Source organism: Mytilus galloprovincialis, chromosome 10 (assembly GCF_965363235.1).
Source record: "Mytilus galloprovincialis chromosome 10, xbMytGall1.hap1.1, whole genome shotgun sequence".
NCBI lineage: Eukaryota > Metazoa > Mollusca > Bivalvia > Mytilida > Mytilidae > Mytilus > Mytilus galloprovincialis.
In genome coordinates this window covers 34,224,148-34,248,426 of record NC_134847.1, presented here as the reverse complement: position 1 = coordinate 34,248,426, position 24,279 = coordinate 34,224,148, and the positions used below count along the sequence as shown (strand labels likewise).

At 31.6% G+C, this 24,279-nt stretch overlaps 1 protein-coding gene across 4 annotated transcripts in view; it reads right to left on the bottom strand.

Annotated features, from left to right (window-relative positions):
• The window catches only part of LOC143047443 (transient receptor potential cation channel subfamily M member-like 2), a 76,665-nt gene that overhangs the window by 37,689 nt on the left and 14,697 nt on the right, over positions 1–24,279 (bottom strand). For 3 of the 4 annotated variants that reach the window (XM_076220508.1, XM_076220507.1, XM_076220509.1), the window contains 12 exons: positions 23,136–23,343; positions 21,748–21,762; positions 19,268–19,466; positions 18,452–18,599; positions 15,499–15,592; positions 15,087–15,214; positions 13,125–13,319; positions 12,120–12,275; positions 9,653–9,831; positions 2,726–2,978; positions 1,767–1,860; positions 377–474 (listed from right to left, as the gene is read on the bottom strand). In XM_076220508.1, coding sequence (XP_076076623.1) covers positions 377–474; positions 1,767–1,860; positions 2,726–2,978; positions 9,653–9,831; positions 12,120–12,275; positions 13,125–13,319; positions 15,087–15,214; positions 15,499–15,592; positions 18,452–18,599; positions 19,268–19,466; positions 21,748–21,762; positions 23,136–23,343 — 1,767 coding nt within the window. The remainder of the gene's footprint in view (positions 1–376; positions 475–1,766; positions 1,861–2,725; positions 2,979–9,652; positions 9,832–12,119; positions 12,276–13,124; positions 13,320–15,086; positions 15,215–15,498; positions 15,593–18,451; positions 18,600–19,267; positions 19,467–21,747; positions 21,763–23,135; positions 23,344–24,279) is intronic. The other variant, XM_076220510.1, reaches the window with a different exon arrangement.

The window sequence follows — 24,279 nt, the reverse complement described above, 5'->3', positions numbered from 1 at the left end:
TTCAAGTGGTCACTGAACCATGAAAATGAGGTCAAGGATATTGGATATGTGACTGACGGAAACTTCGTAAAATGAAGCATCTAAATACAAAGTATGAAGCATCCAGGTCTTCCACCTTCTAAAATATAAAGCTTTTAAGAAGTGAGCTAACGCCGCCGCCACCATAGCTGGATCACTATCCCTATGTCGAGCTTTCTGCAACAAAAGTTGCAGGCTCGACAAAAACATTGAGAAATATAGTCTAAATATTTAAAGAATACAGAATAAGTTACCCCCCACCTTCCCCCCCCCCAAAAAAAAACAACAACAAACACAAAAACAAAACAGTAAAATCCCCATTGTGTATTTTCAAAATGACTCAAAAATGGTCACTTACACCATTTAATTCTTTCACCAGTCCTGATCTAGTAAATGGTAAAATTGGATCTTCTTCAGATGACGAGCTTGAGATATCATCTTCTACCAAGAACAAATCTTCAAAAGAAACACAAATGTTCCTCTTAAGATGGTACATGTACATAACACAACCGGGTAGAAATCAGTTTAACATTTTAATCACGTTCTAACATTAAGTAAATAATTAACTTCTCAATGATCCAAATTAGTGTTTGTCAAACTACTATATAGTCAATGAAATTTTTCCGATAAAATGTGTGGTTCAAGTTTTTTGATATTTTGATATTTTTGTTAGTTGTCAAAGTAAACATTTTGTCCAAATTTTATGAAATTAAACCAGATAAATTAATTTTAGTCAAGATTTTTGGTACCACCTCATTTTAAAGAAGCATGAGCTGTCAAATTTACACTTAAAGTAATGAATGTTCATAAATATAACAAATGTTTTACAATTTAATTAGCTTCAAGGATTGAATTCAAATTTGAAATCGTTTGATCCAGAAATGGTAAAGATTTTTTTTTTAAGCATTATCATTCTGAACAAGAATTCCTTCTTTACAGCTATTTTCCTAATGCATGTAGCTAAAAGGTTTTGTTGGTGTGCTTGCTTTGTTTGTATAACTGTTTGCTCAAGCATCATAGTTTTTACAATTATAATCAATAGATAGGTGAGGCTTCAGCTTGTATAATGTTATTGGCTTGAGCAAACATTTAAACAAACAAAGCAAGCAAGCCAAACAAACCTTTAAACAACATGCATTAGGAAAATAGCTGAAAGAACACTATACAATGTATTGATATGATAAGTGGAAAAGAGTTTACATTTCTCACATGATTAGTTATTATCCAATTTGTAATAATAAAGGCCAATGGTTAAAGGTTTGTATTGTTCCAATATGATCTTCAATGTCTGTCAACAAGACCTAAAGATCAAGGCAAAGAAATAGTCAATAATGGCCCTAAAAATTTGTTGTAATTCGTTCATTAAACATAACATTAAAATGTTTTTAAACTGATTATTTGCATGAATTTTCTAAATTTGAGTACCATTATTCTGCCATAAAAAAAAATCATACTATAGGATGCATTAATGAAAAAGTGCAATAATTGTGAATTTACATTATTTTACTTAAAATTATTTTCGTAGATATTTTTTTTGCAATTAAGACTTTTATAGTCAACTTTGCGCTGATATATTTTCAGGATTTTTTATTTTGTAAATGTGTATTTACAAATTGAAAGATAAAAGTTTTACATATACACACAAAGATATATATTCACGTTATTTTTCTACTTATAAAAGTCACAAAAATATGTTGGTTTACAGTATAAGTTTTAGCATTTCCTGGCTTTACTTCTTAAAATTTTACCATTCATTGTAAGTCCTTTGTTCTTATATCCAGCTGATCTTCCAAACACAATCCAAAAGAACATTGGGAAGAAGAAAAAAACACTGGATAGAATCTGAAAAATAAAAATATCCTTACTAGACCCCTTATTTTATTGATTTTGTATTTACATTGTATAGTAGGTCAATTTTATTCGATCAGTATATGTTGACTTGTGTTAATTTGTCTTTTGATTGAGTTAAGCCATTTTTAGTGTCTCTTTCTATGTTGTGATGTTACACTTTTGTTTAAGATAAGGGTGAAGGTTGGTATCTATCAAAACATTTAAACCCTGTCCTTAGTCAGGAATCTGATGTTCAATAGCTGTGGTTTGTTGATGTGGTTCATAAGTGTTTCTCGTTTTTTATATAGATTAAACTGTTGGTTTTCCTGTTTGAATGGTTTTACACTAGTCATTTTTGTGGCCCTTTATAGTTTGCTGTTTAGTTTAAACATATTTATTCATAGTGGATTGGGTATCTGCATGCCAATTTTGTGGGTATAGATAAACAATAAACTTCAGTAGGCTTGTATGTCGACTTTTGCCATGAAATCAAATGGTTATGTTAGTACAAAATATTTGCCTCCATCCAGGAAAATTGGTAAAGTGATAGATTCTTCTTCTTTAAGGAGGTAGACCTAGGTTAAGGGAAATAACTCTTAAAATCATCAGTACGTTTGTGTCAGCCAATTTCATAAAAAATGTTCTAAGCTTCTTGGATACATAGATTATTTCCAATCTGTTTCAGGTAAATGCTTAAAATTCATTGACGAAACTTGACATTTACAAACACATAACTGATTTAAAGAGTTATCTCCCTGAACCAAGGTCTACCCCCTTAAAGACCCAGTATAGATCAAGTACACACAGGTAATTTATAAGGACCGTTTTTGTTCTAAGTATATTTGAATGATCTGCAAGTTAGCATTAATCAGTATACCTTGAACCAGTATGGCAGTCTACAAATCCCCCAATCCAATTCTTTCACTTGGATAGAACCAAATAATTTTCTTGTTAACCACTTCTGACAACATGGATGTGCAATGAAGCTTCCATAGCTAGCATCATAGGCAATTTCTATAGCACTCTTATTGTTGAAATCTGGCAATGGTTTACTAAGCATAGCATATGCTTGTGCACTGACATCGCTGTAGCTTATATCTAACACTCCTAGAGCCATCATTCCAAATTCTCTGAAAACAAATTAACAAGGTTATGTCTTATGTAATATCTAATGTTATTTGCAGCAGTTTGTGTCTATGTTTCTTTTTAAATTATTCATATCTTTTTTTTTTTACTTTCTTTGGAAGTGATACATTATTGATGATAGAAACCAATCTACATTTTGCCTGGTGTAAATATCCAGGTCAGCATACACTATAATACCCATTATAGAAGGGGGAGTGTTATGATGTTTCCTGTCGTCTTTAATTATTCGTCCAAGACTCATTCCATCGTACTTCATCATTGTGGTAATTGTTACCTTACCAATATTTTGTTCGCTTTGATAACATGTACCTGTATGTGTAACAGTTTATTTCTTCCTTTGTGATATTTTATCCTGGGGATAATTTGTTACAGTATTTTTCCCAGACATGGTATTTCACAGGTAGATTTTATCCAGAGGAGTGAAATTCTATCTGTATTATGCAGATAGTATTTACCAGTATATATTTTCCGTTCCTATACTATAAAAAACTATAGTTCTACCTTTACTTTTTTATTTGTACTGAGATCTGAAAACAACTCACTTTTACCATGTTTACCTGTATTTCACTTACCTTATTTCATATATTAAATTGATCATGATATTTTTCACAAGTAAGATATGCGAAATTACTTCTGTTTTTTTTTTCATATGTTTCATAATATTCATCTTTAATTAATAGTTATCCCACAAGGACGCGGTGTGTCAGTGTTAGATCACCCCGATGGCCGGAGGATAACTATTTTACATCCCAGCTGTTTTAGATAAAACGAAAAACAATTAACAATTGTCAATTCATAAAATCTAGTTTAGAACGCCACACAACCGTTATAATATACTTTATATATTACTATATGATGTATACCCTTTATGACCCCCGAACACGATGAGATATCAAGCAATGTCAACTCGCCCCACTTGCCAATCGGCCCATACTATATTGCCACTTTATAAAAAAATCGTCCCACTCTTGTTTACCGACTCGCCCCACTTTTGAAAAAGTGTAAAATCAAATTGAACAATCAGTCTGACTTTTTAACGAAAAGGTTTAAACCCTTTCCTTGGCTCTAGGATATTTCATCCGGTTAGAATTTTGCTTTACATATATGCACACTTTTTTGCTAGTTTTTACATAATTTTATATCTATTTTACTGCAAATCAAATTTAATGACCAGGTTGCACCGAATGTTCCTAAAACAACAGATATCACAATATAACAAGAAGCTGTCAAAGTGACGGCAAACCGGATTTTTTAACATTTATTTGTGTCATGGCATGTTTCAATATCACAAGAACCATATAAACTGCTGAACTATGAAAGTGAAAATCGTCAATATCAAATCTGACCTCCATTTTTTCATCATTAATAACATATTAAAATTTGAAAAGCTTTGCCTTTGGTTGAATGGTTTATTAGTAAAAAATACAACAACATGACTGAAAACACAATTTTTCAATCTCTCAAGAATCATAACTCCTAAACAGTAAAAGTCAAAATCTTCAATATTGAATTTGACCTCCATTTTGTCATCAGGAACAACATATTAAAATTTTATAAGCTTTGGTTGAATAGTTCATGAGTAAATGCAAGGACACAACTGGAAACACCATTTTTCAATCTTTCAAGAACTTTAACTTCGGAACGGTAAAAGTAAAATCGTCATTACTGAACTTGACCTCCATTTTGTTGTCAGTAACAACATATCAAAATTTTAAAAGCTTTGGTTGAAGCGTTGATGAGTAAATGCACGGACAACATTTGGCCGCCGCCTGCCCATCCGACCATACATTCCCAAATCAAAAACTAACTTTTTCTTTTTTGTCACAAAAATTCAGTTAAAAAGTTAAAAAAAATCTTCAGCATTTAAGGGGGTACAGAACACCTAAGAAAAGATAACTCTTACTCATGGTCTGATTCATTGCTACGTTTTAAAATTATGTGCAATATGCAAGCTTTTAAAAGATCATGATTAGAATGTTTACATTATTGCTAGGAGCAGCTGTACACCTATTGTTATTCATTTAATCTTTTAATCCATTTAAAGTTACTCATTTTCCATGAATGAATCTTTAAAGAGACATAATAGGGAGATTTCAGAGTGAAATAAATTTACCAACAGAAAACCAGGACGTTTGAAAAGGAGGGAAACAGAAGGTCAAAGGACCATGATAAATGTTTTCGTTTTTTACTTGCCAATGCCTAGGTCTTACATAAAATGAAATAAAGTACAAAAAGTCATAACTCTAAGGATGATTGTATGGGGGAAAAGCGGGGGGGGGCTAGAATTGTGTCCTGCATTTTTCTAGTTGTAATCATTGGGGAGGGAGGATGGGACCGGGATATTTTTTAAGCTCAGGATTTCGGTATCCGGGAATTGTTTTTTCGAATTTCAAGACGTCGGGATTTAAATTTATTTAAACTCGGGATTTTGTGTTTTTAAGCCCTGGATTTTTGGATCAGGACCCCTCCTACCCTCCCTTATTTGACATCATTTTCCTGCATTTTTATATTTCATTCTTTAGGGACCTTCAATTTTCATTAGTTTATCCTGATATTGTTTACATAAATTGTAATCTGCTTGTTATGCCAAATTACTGTTCCTGTCTTTGCTCAAAAGCCTAGCTGTCTTGCCTTTTTTCAAATTTCATCCAAGCTGTTTTATATCAAGAGACAGATGATAATGTTGAAAAACCTATATCATATTTTTCTAAGAAATTAGATAAACATCAGAAAAATTATTCAACTATTGAAAAAGAGTGTTTTGCAATGTTGTCAGCACTTCAACATTTTGATGTATATTTGAATCCCACTGTATATCCTATTCTTGTTTATACTGATCATAATCCTCTCACCTTCATGCATAAAATGAGAAATAAGAATCAGAGGTTGACTAGGTGGAGTTTATTGTTACAGGAATATGATGTAATTGTAAAACATATTAAGGGTAAAGATAATGTAATAGCTGATGCTTTATCTAGAGCTTATTAAATCACTTTGCATATATTATGTATTTTTGTTCATATTATTCATGATAAGTTTTTGTTACACTAAAACTTCTTTTAAGGGGGGAGGTGTTATGATATTGTAATTATTATGTTTATTTATGTTGGCCTAATTTGTGTTGTATGGCCTGATAGTTGTTTACCAAATAATCTTATAACTGTGCAGTTTAGGAATCACTGGAACAATCACAGAATGATTGGAACTTTCTAGAATGATCCTTATAAAAGATGCGTAATTTAAACTTCTACGTTATTCCAGAAACTTCCGTTGTAACTTTCCAGGATTTTCCACAATGTTCCATTATAGAGTGTTCTAGAATTTTCCATGACAACACTATATATACAGACACTTCGATATTTTTTTGGTAGGGGTGTGCCATTTTTGCCTCAAAAAACGTACCCATTTTAATATAACATTCACTGAAATTCAGTACCTTTAGTTATATAAATATTTAAGAAAGAATGACCTATACTTATAATGTCTTATATACAATATTTAAAATATGACCCATGCTTATATAAGCACTAACTCATCATCACTCATAATTCATAAATATATACCAGCTACCCTTAAGTTTTTATATATGAATTGTCATTGTTTGGTGCACATTAGGGAACTTATTTGAAAGGTGAACTTCCAAATGAATTGATTTAATTCAACATAATAACTGACCATTAATTAAGATTCTCAATAGCATATTTATATATGATATGTAGATCATAGCCCAAATCAATATACAGTTATCAAACGTAAATGCATTTTAATATAGGATGTCATTAAAAAGGAGGCCCATTTTTATATAAAATCTCGCAAAATTATGACCCATATTTTTGGCACATCCCCGTATACCCAATAATAGGAAGTTACCCCCCACCGTGCTGACAATACAATTTTAACAAAATAAATAAATAAACCATGGACAATTATACAATGCTTCTGTTCGTAGATCTTCGTACCAAATTGATTAAAATCAAAACTGAATTGACTCCACAATACTTATTTTTTAACCATATACCTGTAGTTTTTAATGAAATACACTTTGGGCTTAGTAATACACTTACTTAATGTAAAGTAGGTTATGCATAATTTTTAATTTTAAAATTTCTGGCATATTTTAAAAAAAGTGCAATTCAATATTGTATTACATGATTTATATTCATGTAAAAAGTTAGAAGATACCGAGGGGGATAATCAACCACCAGTACATTAATTACATGTCACGGAACAACGACTAAAAGAAGAGAAAAAAACATCCGATTCAGTCCACAAAACACTACACATTTTTATGCACTCTCACTTTCATCTGAATAAAAAAAAAACTACATCTTTCTAGTATCTTTTTTCAACCTTTATCCTGACAGGTGTAGAACATAGACGGGTGTCTTCTATTCCGTCCGCAATTTCAGGGAAAGTAAAGTCTATATTTAGAATCATGGTTAAAACTGAACTACACATGTATGATATAAATAGAACATGTTATTTTTGCTTTATCAAATTTAAATTTCGAAGGGATAGCAAAATTTGTTATTTTTCTTTTGTTGTGCTTGTGTCATGTTTGTGTATCTTTCCGAATTTTTAAATCAAATGCAATTTTGAAATAAATATAAAAAATGTGACAAGTGAAAATGTTTCTTCTCAAGTTTCAGTTCAAGATTATTACTGAATATAGTAATTATTCTCTATAATAATAAGGGGCCCAAAAAATAATGTGAAACTTGTTACTGCCGTGCTTTTTTTTTTACTACAAACAGTTGTATTTAATTTTCATAACCTCTGCAGAAATACTAAAAAAGTTCTATGTTTAACGAACTAGATTTCACAGTATAAGGATTTTGCACAGTCAGCTCTATTTCATCTCTCATGAACCGTGGTTCTTTGCACGAATAGTTTTGTTCTTAAATTTTGAGTGGTATATTTTTGAATCTGTGGACCAATAAAGTGAAAATCTTGATCATGTAAAGCAACTGCCAACTTTAAAGCTTCTCCCTATGTATCATATGTATTTTTGGCGTGTCATGCTTTTAATTTCAACAGCTCGTATCTCAAATCAAAAATCAGTTACATCCTTTTTTTTTGGGGGGGGGGGGGGGGGGGGGGTGGGGGGTATTGTTTCACCCCTGTCCGTCTGTCCTTCCGTCCGTCCCATTATTGGTATATAGTTATTCGGCATAACTCCTTCTTCTTTTTGATTCCTAGGAAGTTTCACTTTGCTGTCTGTTGAGTAGTTAAGTATGTACATTGCGCTTCAAAAGAAACTATTCCTTTTTCAAACAATTTTATGTGACTACATGTCCATTATGTATTCCCTGTGCATGGAATGGGTTGACATGTCATAAAATGTGACTATATTGTTGTATGGTCAATTGAAGCTTGTGTAATATGATTTTTTTTTTAAATAAACATGAATTCATAACTACATAAAAATCATGGCCCGTACAAGTGTTTCTTATCAAAAAACACAATTATCATCCTCGAGGTCAAAGTTCAAGGTCACAATTTTAAGAAGGCACACCACCTCATGATGATACATCCACATGCCAAAGATGTAAGACCTAGGTCAAAAGGAGAAGAAGTTATGGCCTACATGGTTGCGTTTTTCACGAAAAAAAAACAACATAAAGTTGACCTTGAGGTCACATTTGAAGGTCACAAAAAGGTCATCATGATGCAAGACACTCAACCCCGTGATGATACATCCACATGCAAAACATATAAGGCCTAGTTCAAAAGACGAAAAAAAAATATGGCCATTATGCACTTTTTGAATAGATTTTGCTCTGATTTAATGAATCAATTTGAGGGTGGGGCGTATTTTAAACTTAAATACCAAAAAATCTAACGGATAAATTTTAAAAAGATTTTGCAAGAACGACCGACTAGTATAGCACTCCAAATGCTTAGTTTTTTGAAAAAATTAAACGACACATTTTTTTTCAAAAAAAAATTTCTTCTTCAAATACTAGAAGCACAGCATTCACTTTTCGAGGCTGATTCTGATACTCCCTTTTAAAATTCGGGCAAAATTTTAAATCCGGAATAAAAAACTTACAAGAAAAGGGTATAAATGACCTAATATTCACCTCAGCTATCATTATTAGCTATGCTATTGTCAATTTAGGATTTAATTTAAAAAAAAATTAAAATATTTAACCATATACCCATATTTCAGAAACTTCCAATTTTGGCCGATACTGTATGTAAAAGATGCCATGTTTGAGTTGCCAAATCTTTTAAACCTATGGTTCAAATCTTTTAAAATTTTTACAAGATGTTTAGGTTGGCCTAGTTTATCAATGAAAAAAAAATTAAGAAAAATTAAACGACAGGATTTTTTTGGGGTATAGTGTTGGGTACCCCCTTAATCAATCTAGATTGATAACTTTAGGAGTTGAATTCAGAAAATAAGCCTTTCATTTTGCTGAAAACTAAATAAGTGTCAAGGTCTGGAATTAAAAATAAAAAAATCCTCAATCCAACAACATCAGGCACATAATTTCAATATGGGTGTAATCTTTAGGGATTTCGGGATATTGAAATAGGAGTACATGACAATAAAACATGCAATCGATAATACTTCTTGTATGGCACTTGTAAGTTATGCTAATTTATAATAAGTATTTAAAATACATCAGTTGTTATGGTATTTCATACATACTTTGCACAGGCCTCCATTTCAGTCCGTTGATACAGTTCCATAGAACATTTGGACAATTCTCTGTACATATTACTACAGATGAGAGCCACAGGAATTGGTTCATCACATCTATACCACAGAACTTTCGCTAGTTTAGGTCGACTAAACAAAACAGCCCATATAATGAGACAATTAATAGCCTGTAAAATAAAGTTACAATATAAAGGACTTTCGCTAGTTTATGTCGACTAAACAAAACAGCCCATTTGATGAGACAATTAATAAATAGCCTGTAATATGGAGTAACATTATATATTACAACAGAAAGCACATACTGTAGATTCAATATTATTCGTTGGATACCAATTTTCATGAATTTTGCAGCAATGGGTGAACCATGTCGTTCATTAAATTTGAAATTAAATTTGTAAGGAATGACAAATTTTCTGAATGCCTGTATGCAGACATCGCCAAAACCAAGAAATAAATTGTCCATGAACAAATTAGATTTCCTTGATACACAAAAATTGGTACCCGAGAAATAAAATGAATCAATAGTATGTGTTAACCAATCTATTTTCAAATTTCTTCTGCCACTGGCTGTATAATATTTATTAATATTTAAGAGTGAAACAGCTTAAGTTAGGAAAGGGCTGTTCCAGATTTAACTGCATGGGGGCATGAGAGGCACTATTTCTTAACTCTGATCTCTCATAAAATTAAAATCAAAATAATTCATTTGGCTTATAATTGTAACGAAAATTTGAATGAAAATGCAACCACTGATATTTCATCAATTCTCATCCTCAAATCTGATAAATTTTTTAACAGCCCCAACCTGACCTTTGATTAACATGAATTCATCTAAAGCAGTAGCTCATATTACATTTTGTATTATGCAAATAAAGCTCAATGTAGTCACTGTCTTTGGGAACATTCCATAGGTTGGAGTGTTTACACCACAACAATTCACCGGTTCACAAGGTAATTTGCTAGTGGTCAATATTATTAATTCGTATATTTTAACAAATTTGATTCGTTTAGGGATAGTCACATGTTAAACTATATTTTCGAAGATAGATAGAAAACGGTGGATAGCAGAAAGCATATTGCACAGCAAAAAGCATATTGCACGCTTATTTTTAGAATATCTAAAAACTGGTATACTTTGTGATTTCATGTAATGAATTTCATGATATTGTGTAAAGTTTTATAAAAAAATATCTATGATGGATTATTTGAGGAAAAAAATCTTTAAATACATAAGATGTAAAAAAAAAAAAAGAAAAATGTAATTGAAATAACAATTAATATGTTGTTATTGTCTCGGAGACAATATGATATCTATAAAATTCCAAATGTGGTCGGAAATTAATAATATAACAAATATAGCCTTTGTATCAGGTCAATATATCGACCCAAAGAAGTATATCCTTGTATCGACCTCATACAAAGGTTATATTTGTATAATATCTGTAATTTCTCCATATCAAAATCATATAAACTATCTCCCAAAATTCATACGCTTGTCGTCAACATTACTGTGGATTCATTAATATTTGTTGGATACCAATTTGTGTGGATTTTGTGGGTACAGGGGAACCTTGAATTTAAATGTTCAACTAGTTACAAGATTTCTAAAGAAATGTATGCAGACTTTGCCAAAACCACTAAATTAATCCATGAATATGCAAGTTTTTCTCAAACCATAAAAATTGGTATCAACGAAAATAAATGGATAGTTTCATAATTAAACCTATGTACATATACTTTTTTCTGAAGAACATTCTTTAATTTGTCCACAATTAGAAGAAGTTTACTTTTTTTAATTGCTTGCTTCCAAAAGCAATTCGCCAACATATTTTCCCTATGCAAACTGACCTTAGCGTTAACCTTCTCGTAAAAACCTGGTGATAACAATACAAATGGATCGTCAACTGAACTATTATCTGATTGTATATGTTAAACATGTGCTCAATATCCATGCTTCTTTGTTGATTGTTCACTATAAGGTGACAATCAGTGAACTAGGACTTCAAAACACGAAAATTCATGAGCTACCATAATTTCACATCAAAGCAGACAGAGAGAAAAAAAAAAATTTACCATTATACGATATGTTTGCGTAAAAAATGATAAAATCGTGCACAGAAGACTAAGTTTACGATATATACATGCATTGGTTCAAGAATTGGATAACAATTATTTTTCACCACAATCCGTTTCATATGACTTTAATTATGATTGATAAAAACTGTATAAATATTTCTATCATAATCTCAGAATTTTATTTCTTTTTAGATTTTTGTTTTTGTATTTAAACCTTAACTTTTCGATCTTAATTTATTTATTATGTATATATAAAAAAGAAGATGTGACATGATTGCCAATGAGACAACACTCCACAAGAGATCTAAATGAAACAGTAATTAACAACTATAGACCGTACAACATTCAACAATGAGCAAAGCCATTATATGCATCTAACCTTTCTTTCAGCAACTACTGGGTCCAACATATAAAGTTCCACAGAGTTCATAGATAATTCATAAGGCTGAACAAAGTCCTTTATTCCTGACAACTTGGCTACAAGTTTGTTTAAATCATTCACTAAAAAATCCTGTGGTAAAGGCTGATCCGGAATCTATAAAAAAAAAATAAAACAATGTGTTACACTGCCGTCTATAAGGGCTAATTTCCTAATGCATATAGATTAAGGCTTTGGTTGACTTGCTAGCTTTGTTTGTATAAAGGTTTGCCCAAGTGTTGTAACTAAGATTGGCATCTGAAAACAATATAGCTAAGCAAAGTTAAACCTGTATACATCTTATTTAGATTTGATTGGACATTACCAAATAATAGAAATCAACCCTGAAACAAACAAAGCAGGCAAACCAAAGTCTTAATCTACATGCATTAGGAAATTAGCTCTAAACAATACTTTAAATTTAGAAATTATTGTGAGGTTTTTATTAAGTGAATAATGCGACTGGGTTATTATTTCAATAACTAACATTTTGATAACGGAAACATAAGACCTTTAAGCAGATTTTTACGAAATAGCAAAATTCGTAATAATTAAACTCAAATTTTTGTCCATTCTTGAATAATTGCAACAATAAATGTCCCAATACCTTATTAAAAATAAGACAAAATAGAGGGAAAAAAAATGAAAAGATTTATGGTAAAAAAAAAAAAAAATACCTTATTAAAAATAAGACAAAATAGAGGGAAAAAAAATGAAAAGATTTATGGTAAAAAAAAAAAAATGTTCAAAATAAAAACATTTAGGACATCCCAGCTTCTCAGGGAAAGCAAGTCTTTTTTAATATTATGTCGGTGGTTGTATTTAAAATACCAAAATGCATAGGGAGTGAGGTTGGGGTTAATAAAGTGCCTTCCATGAGGGGGATATCGTACTTTCTGGAACAGCCCTCATCCATCCAGACCTTCTTGCATACACTAAAATAAATCAGCTGTAATAGTCTCTTACAATATGAGTCTTTCCAAGTACTCCTTCCAGACAAACTGTGGTAAAGAATTCTGAATCTTCAGCCTTATCAAATAAATACTTAAGATGCTTGTGGTTCAAGTATTTGTGAATTAAGAATCCTTGATCTAAAAATAGAGATACAAATTCTTCCCTGTCAGTCCTGATAAGGGACTTCTCAAATAATGTCTTGTCGACCTGAAACAAAAGAATACATTGTCATTTCAAATCATTCACAAAAGTAATTGTTATCAAAATAAGGAAACCTTGTGCAAGAAGGAACTTAGTCAGGAGCCTGTAATTCAGTGGTTGTTTGTTGCTGTGTTATATATTTGCTTTTTGTTAATTTTTTGTACATTAATTAGTCAGTTAGTTATCTTGTTTGAATTGTTTTACATATGTCAATTTGTGGGCTTTTATAACTGACTATGCCGTATGGGCTTTGCTCATTGCCGAAGGCCATACAGTGACCTATAATTGTTAATTTCTGTGTCATTTAGTCTCTTGTGAAGAATTGCCTCATTGGCAATCATATACCACGATATCTTTTTTTTATATTAATTGAAATATCTTTATTGATTGAAATTTAAAATTTTCTACATACCATACTGAAGAGTGAATTTTAAAACAGGTGCCACATGCTGAGCAGTATCAGCTTACCCTTCTAAAGTACATAAATTCAATCCCAGTTTTCATTGGGTTCATGTTGCTAAGTCTTAGTTTCTATATTGTACTTTGTATAAAGTAAAATCACAAAAATACTGAACTCAGAGGAAAATCAATTCGGAAAGTCCATAATCACATGGCAAAATCAAATAACAAAACGCATCAAAAACGAATGGACAAGAACTGTCATATTCCTGACTTGGTACAGGCATTTTCAAATGTAGAAAATGGTGGATTGAACCTGGTTTTACAGCTAGCAAAACCTCTCACTTGTCACTTTGTATATTGTTGTTTGTCTTTAGGTTCTGCCATGATATTGTCAATTCAGATTCCGCTTTAAGAGTTTGGTTATCCCTTTGGTACCTTACGCTTCCTTTTGCACACTTTTTCCCATTTTTTAATTGGGTTTTTTTTCTTTATCTCATTTCACATGAGAAAAATTTAATGGTTTTAGGAGAAAAATCGCATAAGAATTCTATCTGGGATTCTGACAAAGTTTAGTAACACATAGCTTTGTAGAAGATTTTGGATTTTTTTTAAACAACATCTGATGGACAGAAGCTAATATGCATCAAAATTTGACCTAACCGACAAACAGACAAACAAACGAACAGATGAGCGAACAGACAGACGAACACACAGACCAGAAAACATAATGCCCATAAAAAGTTGATTGGACTTCAACTTCATCAAAAACTACTTCGACCAAAAACTTTAAACCAAAACTTTAACCTGAAGCGTGACAAACGGACAGAAGAACCATTGTAAATCATTGCATATCCCCATCCAAGAGAAAGGGATATAAAAAGTAATGGTATGGTTATCAATAAAAGTTGACACAGAGATATGTCTTGTCTGTCTGCATAAAATTAAGAAAAAGACAACCTGATAGACAGCAACTTTTAATTAATCTAAAGTTGCTTTACTAGTGGGCAGGGACTGGAAATTAAAAAATTAATTTAGATCTACATACAGTGATGTAATTTTTATAGAAAATATCGTTAACAATTGCTGATGCCAATGATGACGATGATGTCATATGAAAAGCAACCCCTTTGTCTCACTTTCAATACATTTTGCTGCAGCTGAGACAAAAACTGCTTGAAGTGCAGTCACATCAAAGAGATTTTGAAAGTTTTTTAAGGATTCCCTTATCTGACACTGCTGTTATGAGAATTGGAACCACTACTCAAAATGCCATGTGATAGTTATTTGTTCATAAAGGTAACTGGTCCTTAAGCAGTGGCTGCATACTAAATATCAATCCTTATTCTAATATGTTTGTTAGCAATTTCATACCTTAATTCTAGAGAAATCTCTGGATGAAAATATCTCTGATTGAGCTAAATCTGGTCTGTTCCAGTCGAGCAACAGAGTCAAGTCTTTGTAGGCTCTTTCTCTCCACCTGGAGTTACTCTTTATTTCACCTATAAGTACATTACAAATAATCTTTCACAAACAGAAATGCTTTAAGATTTTCCAAATAGTATAATGACTAAATTAAGTAACTTAAATAATCTGCTAAAAAAATTGTAAGATTTGTAGATAATTTTTTTTTATTGTTGCCAAAAAAATGACTTGAGCATTATTTTTTCAAAATGCAATGGTGAAACACGGCTGTAGTGGTATCCTATTTATTAGAGAGAAAAAGCTAACACTGATATCATTGTTGTAACATTAAAACATTAGTCATTACAAATATTCTACTCACTTTTGAATAAAGCTTTCAGTATATACTTGTCTAGATCTGCTAAGTTAGCATCCCAACCTTGGGTATTTAGTATTGTCACAAATGTTCTCTCATCCTGAAACATTGATAAGTAGTTACTATATATATAATCCTGCACAACATTAACAAAGAGGTTCTGTAGGTTTTTTGGACCTCATTGTCTTTTGGTCCAGTAATTGTTCTAGCATTACTGGTCCAATAGTCTTTTACATTGTGAGTATTACAAAATTATTACATCTACCTACCAGGGAGGCAGGGACACTTGTCCTTTTTTTCAAATGACATTTTACTGGACCAAACCACTTATTACTGGACATTGCCACATGTCTGACCGACCTTGGAAATGACTGTAATTTACATGTTGTGGATTCATTACTATTTGAGGGATACCAATTTTCAAGGAGTTCTTGGGTAAAGGTTTACCTTGAATATCAAATGTACAACTTTACTTTAGGTTTGTGTTCAGATTTTGGCATAACTACAAAATCAAATATCCGTGAAACAACAAATTCTTATCAATCAAGGATAAATTGGTATCCAAGAAATAATCAAAGCACCAAAGGGTGCTATAGGCAGTTAATCAAAAACCCAAAGGCAAACTTGGCCACGTTCAGATGAATAGTGTAAAGAATTAGTCAAAATATTTATCTCAGGCATTGTTCTCAGCTATTTCTAAAGTACCAAAATATGCTTGTACAGTAATGTTTATGTTATGCAATCCTTCCACTTTCAAAAGTTATTTCCAATTTATATTTATAAAGATTCAATGTCTGAGATTATACACATACACTGTCCTATGTTAGGGGAGAGTTTTGTGCCAGTTAAGATGTTTAAGCCGCCACATTCTGTATGTACCTGGCCATAGTGGGGACCCACTAATGTGGTGATTGTAGCTGTATATCATATTTATTTTTCATAATTGTTTTGTACATTTTTTTAAATTTTATTAATTTCTTGTGTATACTTCTGATTTTAGTATGATGTCCAAGTTATTGTAAATGCTCTTTTGTTGCGACGTTGGAAAGTTCCAGGCGGAAAGAACTAGCTAGCCGAAAAGTTCTCCGGAACTTATTAACTACATTGTAGTTACTTTGTTCTTCCTCTGGTTTAAAAGTTCCAACAGAACAAGTGACTAGTTGAAATAGTTTACATTTTTGTTATGTTAAGGGGCCAGCAAAAGCAATCCTTTGGGTGTAGGAGTTTCTCCCTGCAGTAAAGATCCATTGGTAACCTTCGACTGTTGTCTGCTCTAAGATCTGGTTATTGTCTCTATGACACATTCCCCATTTTCACCATGTTCACTCTCAATTTTTTTTACGTCTCAAATTATAACTGAATTAAAATATCTTGATTACGGTTTAACTGTCTTCCATTACTTATATCATAATAAAAAAAAACACATTTATTTAAACTTTTAATAACTGTAATAGTAGGAATTAAGAAAAAAAATTGTTTGTAACTTCAACTTGTTGAAAACATATTAACGTTTCTCGAGCCTCGTTAGTCGTTACCTTTTTATCGTATCATGCGATTTCTTTTGATATTATTTTCATGGGGAAATCGTTTGCAAGCATAAAGTTGCTGAAGGAACCGCATAGAATTGATTCAATAACACTTAACGAGTGTTAAAATGTGAAAAATTATTAAAAAAAAACATTTAAAAAAGTCGTATATTTCTGTACCGGAAATCGAAAAGTCCTTGTAAATCAAAAACAATTACGGTGTGATACGCGTCACAGATTCGGACTTAATATTTTACAAAATATGCGACTTTGAAGTTAAATAATGCCGTCCTTTAGAAAACAGTTGTTAAAGTTTTAATCACAATATTTATTGAAGCACATTGAGCTTAATCAAAGCACGTGTAGCATTATGTTACATTGTTCACAAAAGCGAAACAATCTTAAAATGACCTTGACATCGACCAATCAGAAAACTACAATAACAACAACTTAATTTGACAAGCATGAAGGTCATTTGCGAGAAATCGGAATAATATTAACAAGAAAACAAATGAGCATACATTTAAGATTACTGAATAAAGATGATTTAAATCATTTCAATCATTTCAGACAAAAAAACGAATAAAATGATTAATAATAAAGTACCTATGTATCATCAGAATTCTCCTAATTTAAAAGGTACGTAAATTTCGTCTTCTATGTAATTTGAAATTGCCGCCAACTTATATCAGCTGATTAATAGACTACTGACGTATGTAATACATATCGATGACCAACAATATTCCTACGACTTTTGCCATATGGGAAATGTAAACGACTCATCTTTATAGATTTTCGGCGATCAAATATTTCATACAATTGATCTTTGACATCTTAGCCAACATCACAGGGGATAATAAACTATAGAAGGATTTCTATCGAGCACTACTTCCTATGTGCAACTTCAAAACTTTTGGGAAAATCGACGTCCAGTTAACGTTTTTATGGTAATATTTTTTATATTCCAGAATAAAAAGTATGAAAAAAGTGTCCAATTAGTTATAAATAACATGATAGCCAGCCAGATAATAAAAGTGGCACATATTTCAGCATTTCTTGGGTAGAACATAAATCTAGGGTGCTCGCATAAAGCAGCTTAACTGCTTAAAAAACTTTACAATTTCCAGCATTTTTTTTAACATGTAGATTAACAAGGCTCCATGTCGAATACAATACTTTTGCCTTTAATGGTTTACTTTTACAAATTGTGACTTGGATGGAGAGTTGTCTCATTGGCACTCATACCACATTTTTTTATATCTATAAAGATGCTGTTTGATATAAAACTTTTAACAGGATGAATTAATAAAGAATGCCGTTCAACAATCTATTTAAGAGGTCAGTATGTTTCCTCTAAAAGAAATCACACCCCTACTAAATATAAATTAACCCATATTAGAGAGCAACACAAAAAGTTACTTTAACAGACTTACTTCAGTTGCCAAGGACACACATTCCAGTATTTTGTCTCTCAGTACATTCTTTGCGAAGTCGTTTTCTTTGAAGGTGTTAGGAAATGTATGGACAATCATCTTCAGCAATTCTGGTTTTAAATGATGTTCTTCGTAATCACCATCTGGTCTGGAAAATATATTTACATCAAAATAACTTTGAGAAGACTTGCTGTGTTGCCCAGCACTGCACAAAATTTTCGCTGGACCATCCTCATTCAATATATGAATTCAGTTCCTTACTTAGAAAAAGAATAAGATCAAGAATAGATGGAAGAAGGAATGAATTCAAAAAAATATCAGCTTTTCAATGTCCTCGTGTTGCATATATTTACGGTAATCTGTCCAAGGGTAATAACAAATTTTCAGAAAGGGTCAGAAAATAGTTGGTCTGCATTGTTCCAAGACCTTGTTGATATTATCCTTTGAAATCCTTTGAAATAACCTTTATAAAATATAAAAAAATATGTAAGTGTGAGAGTGCTTATTTTTACATTTCATCCTTATACTGTACTGTTACACCATTGTCCCACATAAAAATATGGCAAGAATTGTTAACATGAGAGAACTTACATTACCAGATGGACAACAATGTTTTCATATATAGAAGCCAACTTTTACACACATTATTACAAAATGTTTTGCTTTGTATTCCAAAGCTTAAGAGCAAATCTGCACATATGATTTGATTATGAAAATTGCTACTTAGAAAAGACAATCACATAATACAGGCCCTTCCTATAAGCATTAAATTCTGGAACAGGTCTTTTATAAAACATGAATGGACTATCTGCAGACCTTTCTTGTGATTCTTCTATGGCATACGCCAGGAGGTCGGCACATCCACCACTTCCTTTGACCACAACAATTGGCATTTTATTCCTCAGATAAAAGAGAACTAGATCAATCCCTCTTGGTGATCCCTGTATGACGAGTCCAATCACTGGAATTGGTTGTGTTGTTGGCTCAATTATTTCTGAGGTCTCATCATCAGAACCTGTTCAAAATTATTACTAGAATTAAATGTAAGAAAGACTACCGTATTCGGCTGTATATAGTACGCAGTTATTTTAGTACACCCCCCTACTTTTCATCCTCCAAAAATCGTGTAACAAACACTACCTTGAGTAACTATTTAAAAAAAATTGCATAGCACATGTACAAACATGTACTTTATACAGTGGATTCATTTATTTTTAATAGTGGCTACCAATTTTTGGTGGAATTTGAAATTTTGCATCATCGATATTTGATTTTGTGGTTTCGTGAAAATCTGCATTCAACCCAAAAACAAATGTGTATACTGCTTTGAACATTTAAGGGGGTAGACCTGGTATATGGGAGACAACTCTTACACATGTATTCAAAGTCATTAGTGCGTTTTAACATAGCAGTAAAAAAAACAGTGATCAAGCATTTATGTTGTTTACATTTGGCTGTAAGGATGATGCAGACAGATCCAGTAAGTTGTACATGTTTGACACCACCAATCATTAAACTAAAGAACTTTTTTTTTATAACGTAGTTGAAAAGGTAGAAAATGACAATTCATACATGAAATGCTTAAAAAATAACACCAATGAACTGTTTTAAATCCTTATTGGTTGCAGTTAATTCAGGAGAAAAATCATTTCCCCATAGCCTAGGCAAGCATAATTTGAAAAAGGTCAATACAAAGTCAATAAATGAATAAAAAAGTCCTGACACACACGTAAGTTTTTATTTTTATTCAAGTATAATTAAACACTTATCTTAATTGATATATAACTACTTAAATTATAATTGCTGTTATGAATTATTTATAATATTAGTATGATTTTTTAAGAGTTATATACACGAGTCATATATTACATATATAATTCACTTATACGTTGTGTGTATTAATCCTATGTATAAACTAGATATTACATCTTAAAATTAAATTTTGTTAATATAAAGCCTATTGCAGAATTTATTTGAAGACACTTAAGTTACTCAATAATGGGTTGTTGCATTTTCTTTACAATTATATGTAAAAAGAACATTCTTGGAGGAATTCAGTTTGAAACACCCACTATAAAACTATAATATGTGAATTTGTTCCTTTAGTATTGCAGGTTATTTTTTGATTCATAATTAATCTCTATGGTTTTTTTTCTTCCTAAATTGGAAATACTATAAAGTTGTAAAACTCTGCAATATTAAAGGTAGGTAAATTTGAGGTCAACTGAATATAGTTTCTGTTGATTAAAGACATTTTAAGTGTATCAGAAATTATAGAACCAATATGTGCATCTATATAAACTAATCTAAGAAACCCTTATGCATGCAAATGTACAAAACTTTTTAATTTTCTATGCATGTTTATTTAACATCAATTAAATATTTGAACAAACCCATACCGGTAACCTAAAATCAACTTTTTCTTTCATTAAGTTTTTTTCTTTTGCACTTGCAATGATATTGCAAAATTTATTACAAGTGGTGTCTTGGTTAAGGACAATACATAGAAAAAAGCTGTCAGCGATTTAGAGAACAGGGGACAAAAATTATGTAGCAGTACAATTGTTAAGATTTATGGTTCTCTTTTTAAAGTAAATCTAAGCACAAATGTTTTATAATAAAACTTAGGCCATGGAAAAATAATTGATGGTTTCCCCTAACCCGACCAGGTCATTTTTTTACCGACGGTCATTTAATTTTTCCGTAAAAAAAAAAAAGTGTGGAAAATATGCAAGATTATAGTTCCGCTATAGAAACAAAACATATAGATATAAAATGGTTACAAAAAAAAAGCCTGCCTGCCGGGTCTTTAAAATTTTCCCATGTTAGGGAAAACCACCAATTAATTTTTCATGGCCTTAGCTATTCCATTATATATATATAAAACAACTTCACCTTTTTTGCTTAATTTAAAGTATCAAATGACAGCAACATTTTTTTTAGGGGCCTGCTCCATTTATACTTCAGTAATTCCCTAAATAAGCAACCATATTTTTCCCACAAAAGGGGGGATGGGGGATGGGGCCTGGGCACCAGGGCTCCCCCAAAACATGCCTCTGTACTGTCAACATTTTTGATGGATAAAGTCTGTTATCTCAGCTACATCTCACCTCAGGGATGTCGCTTTTCATGAAATTTAAGCCTAGTAGTTGCAACTCATTAAAACAAAATGTGGCATGATACCGACACCTAAAAATCAAATTAAAATACTAAAAAAACTAAAGTATCAACCAGTGGTATATATGTTTTTTTAGTAAGAAAGTAGCACCATTTTTATAACAATTTAATGTACTTACTCATGGACCTAGCATCTGGAATGAATTTTCAGATAATATTCTTTACTGGTACTTTCACTTTGTACAGTCAAACCTGTATTCAAAGACCACTCAAGGGAGAAGTTGTCTCTTAATACAGGTTCACATGTAACTAGAAGGAATTATTTATGTACATATTTCAGCCTGTGTACAACAAGTAACATTAGAATTTGTGTCACTTTAAATAATGACGTCACATAATAATCATTTTCTTTTGTTGCTTCATATATTTTTCTTGTTCTGACAGAGTTTCCGCTGGCGGTCGCCATTTTCATAATTTGTGAAAAAATAATAATTGTGGTGATTAAAATTTGTCATTGGCGAAAGAATTTGGCGAAAGAAATATATATAAAGATTTATTTACTTTTTTTTCTGGTTTCTCGGACTTTACCAGGTCAGACAATACTCGGAATTGACCTTGAACTCGTTAAGATTTTGACAGAAAATCAATTATCAGCTGATTGCATTTTATAGCTATCGACAACAAAGGACTAATTTATAAAGGTGTTGATTGTATTTTTTGACAAAATGGTCTGGTTAAATGGCTTCCGTCACTTGTCACTTTGTGACGCACGAGTTTGAAGCAAATTTTTGATGTCTCCTCTCCTTCTTTTAATCTTTAGGTAAGAAAATAAAACTGTTTTTATGACTAATCATGTTCAAAAGCAAGAAAAGTCTCTGATTTAAAACTTTATCCTTTGACTTTGATATAGATAATTGATTTCAGAGGGTGCTTTAAAGTCGTTTCAGTGACACACATGTTTCAAGCATAGTTTTACTTCTCAACTTTTTCATTTACGATGGCCTAGAAAAGAAAACTTTTGTTATGAAGAAATCTATTCAAAAGGTTGGAAACAACCCCTCAAATGAGAGTAACCCTTCGATTTCATGACTTCACCTTAAATTCTTACAAGATTTGTTTTCTAAATGTCAACATAAAGTTTATGTTACATCCTCTAAGAATTGGTATATATATAAACATTCTAGAAAGTTTTACAGCTCTTCACTGATTACATGAAATGGTTACCCTTCATTGTGAATTTTGCTGAAAGTTAATTCAAGTGTAACTATTTTGAAAATCTGCAAAAAATTATCCAACCGTGTACAATGTATAAGAGAAGAATTGCACAACTTCAAAATATGCACAGTTTTCTAAAAAATGTTATATTTTGAAAATTGTTGGAAGAGTTTATTACAACATTTGCTTTTCCTCAACTGCTTCCCTCTTCCAACTGCCTGAAATTCAAAATAGTATCTGACAGCTTTTTTGACAATTGGTGAAATCTTACCAAAAAGAGTTAAGGTTAAGTGCCATATGTCAGAATGACATTACTTTATATAACAATAAATTGTATATCATACTAACGTACCAAAACTTAATAGTCGTTTATAACGTCTAGGTCTTCCCAGCTGACATTGTAACTGCCTCTCAAAATTAAAGCGGAATTCAACGTATTGCACCTTTTCTTTGTCATCTGGCGTCTCAGTTTCTACCATGACAAAATGGGTGTGGTCAGGATTGAATTCATATATGTCTTTCTTAAATTTACACCCTTCATTTGTAACATTGATACAATCCTGAAATATAAAACAGTACTGTCTGTTTTCTTTTTTTTTTCTTTTTTTTTCAACGTAACAATACCTTTATTGCATATTTGCTGTAGCAACTTACTAAGTTTACAGCTTTAACTTAGTATCCCTCATGTTAGCTTACCTAATAGTTAAGGGAAGCACTTTTTGGCAAGATATTATTTCAACATAATATTATTATTCATAACATAATTCATTTCACAAAATATATTTGATAAATTATTGTGATTACACATACATATATTGTTTCTTTTTCTTCTTTTTTTTCTTTCATAGTGCTTATTTTTCCGGAATCAACTCCGTAATCAGTATGATCAGTGTTTCCGTTAATATTGGACACAGTGTTGTTTTTCACATGTGCGTTATCAGGTATAGTTTTGATGTGTGTTGTTTTCTACAATATATTCTAAATACATTTTTTATTATTCTGATATTAGATACCAATTTTTGCAGATTTAGTGTTGCAACAATTTTTTGATTGGTCTATAGGTGGCCTGTTGCATGGTAAAACTTCTGACCCAATCCAATATACCCTCATTTTCAAGATCCAGTCCTACCTCTTTCCCAAGGGAGCCTCTTTGCAGGAGCTACCTATCTTATAAATTTATTGTTAATCTTTAAAGGTAAATCCATAAAAGTGCTTCGGATGAATGAAATTATTTAACGTGTTGTTTTCAATTTTTTAATCTCTTTCTGAACAAGTTGAACCTGAACAAACAACAAACAATCTATCCCGAAATTGAGGCACTACAAGGAGACCAACCAACCAGTTGTAAACAGTGACCTGTAGTTGTTAATTTCTGTGTCATTTTGGTCTCTTGTGGAGAGTTGTCTCATTCGCAATCATACCACATCTTCTTTTTTAATATCTATAACAGCACAAAAGATTTAGGGTATTAAGGAGTGTTTAAAATGCAAGCAATT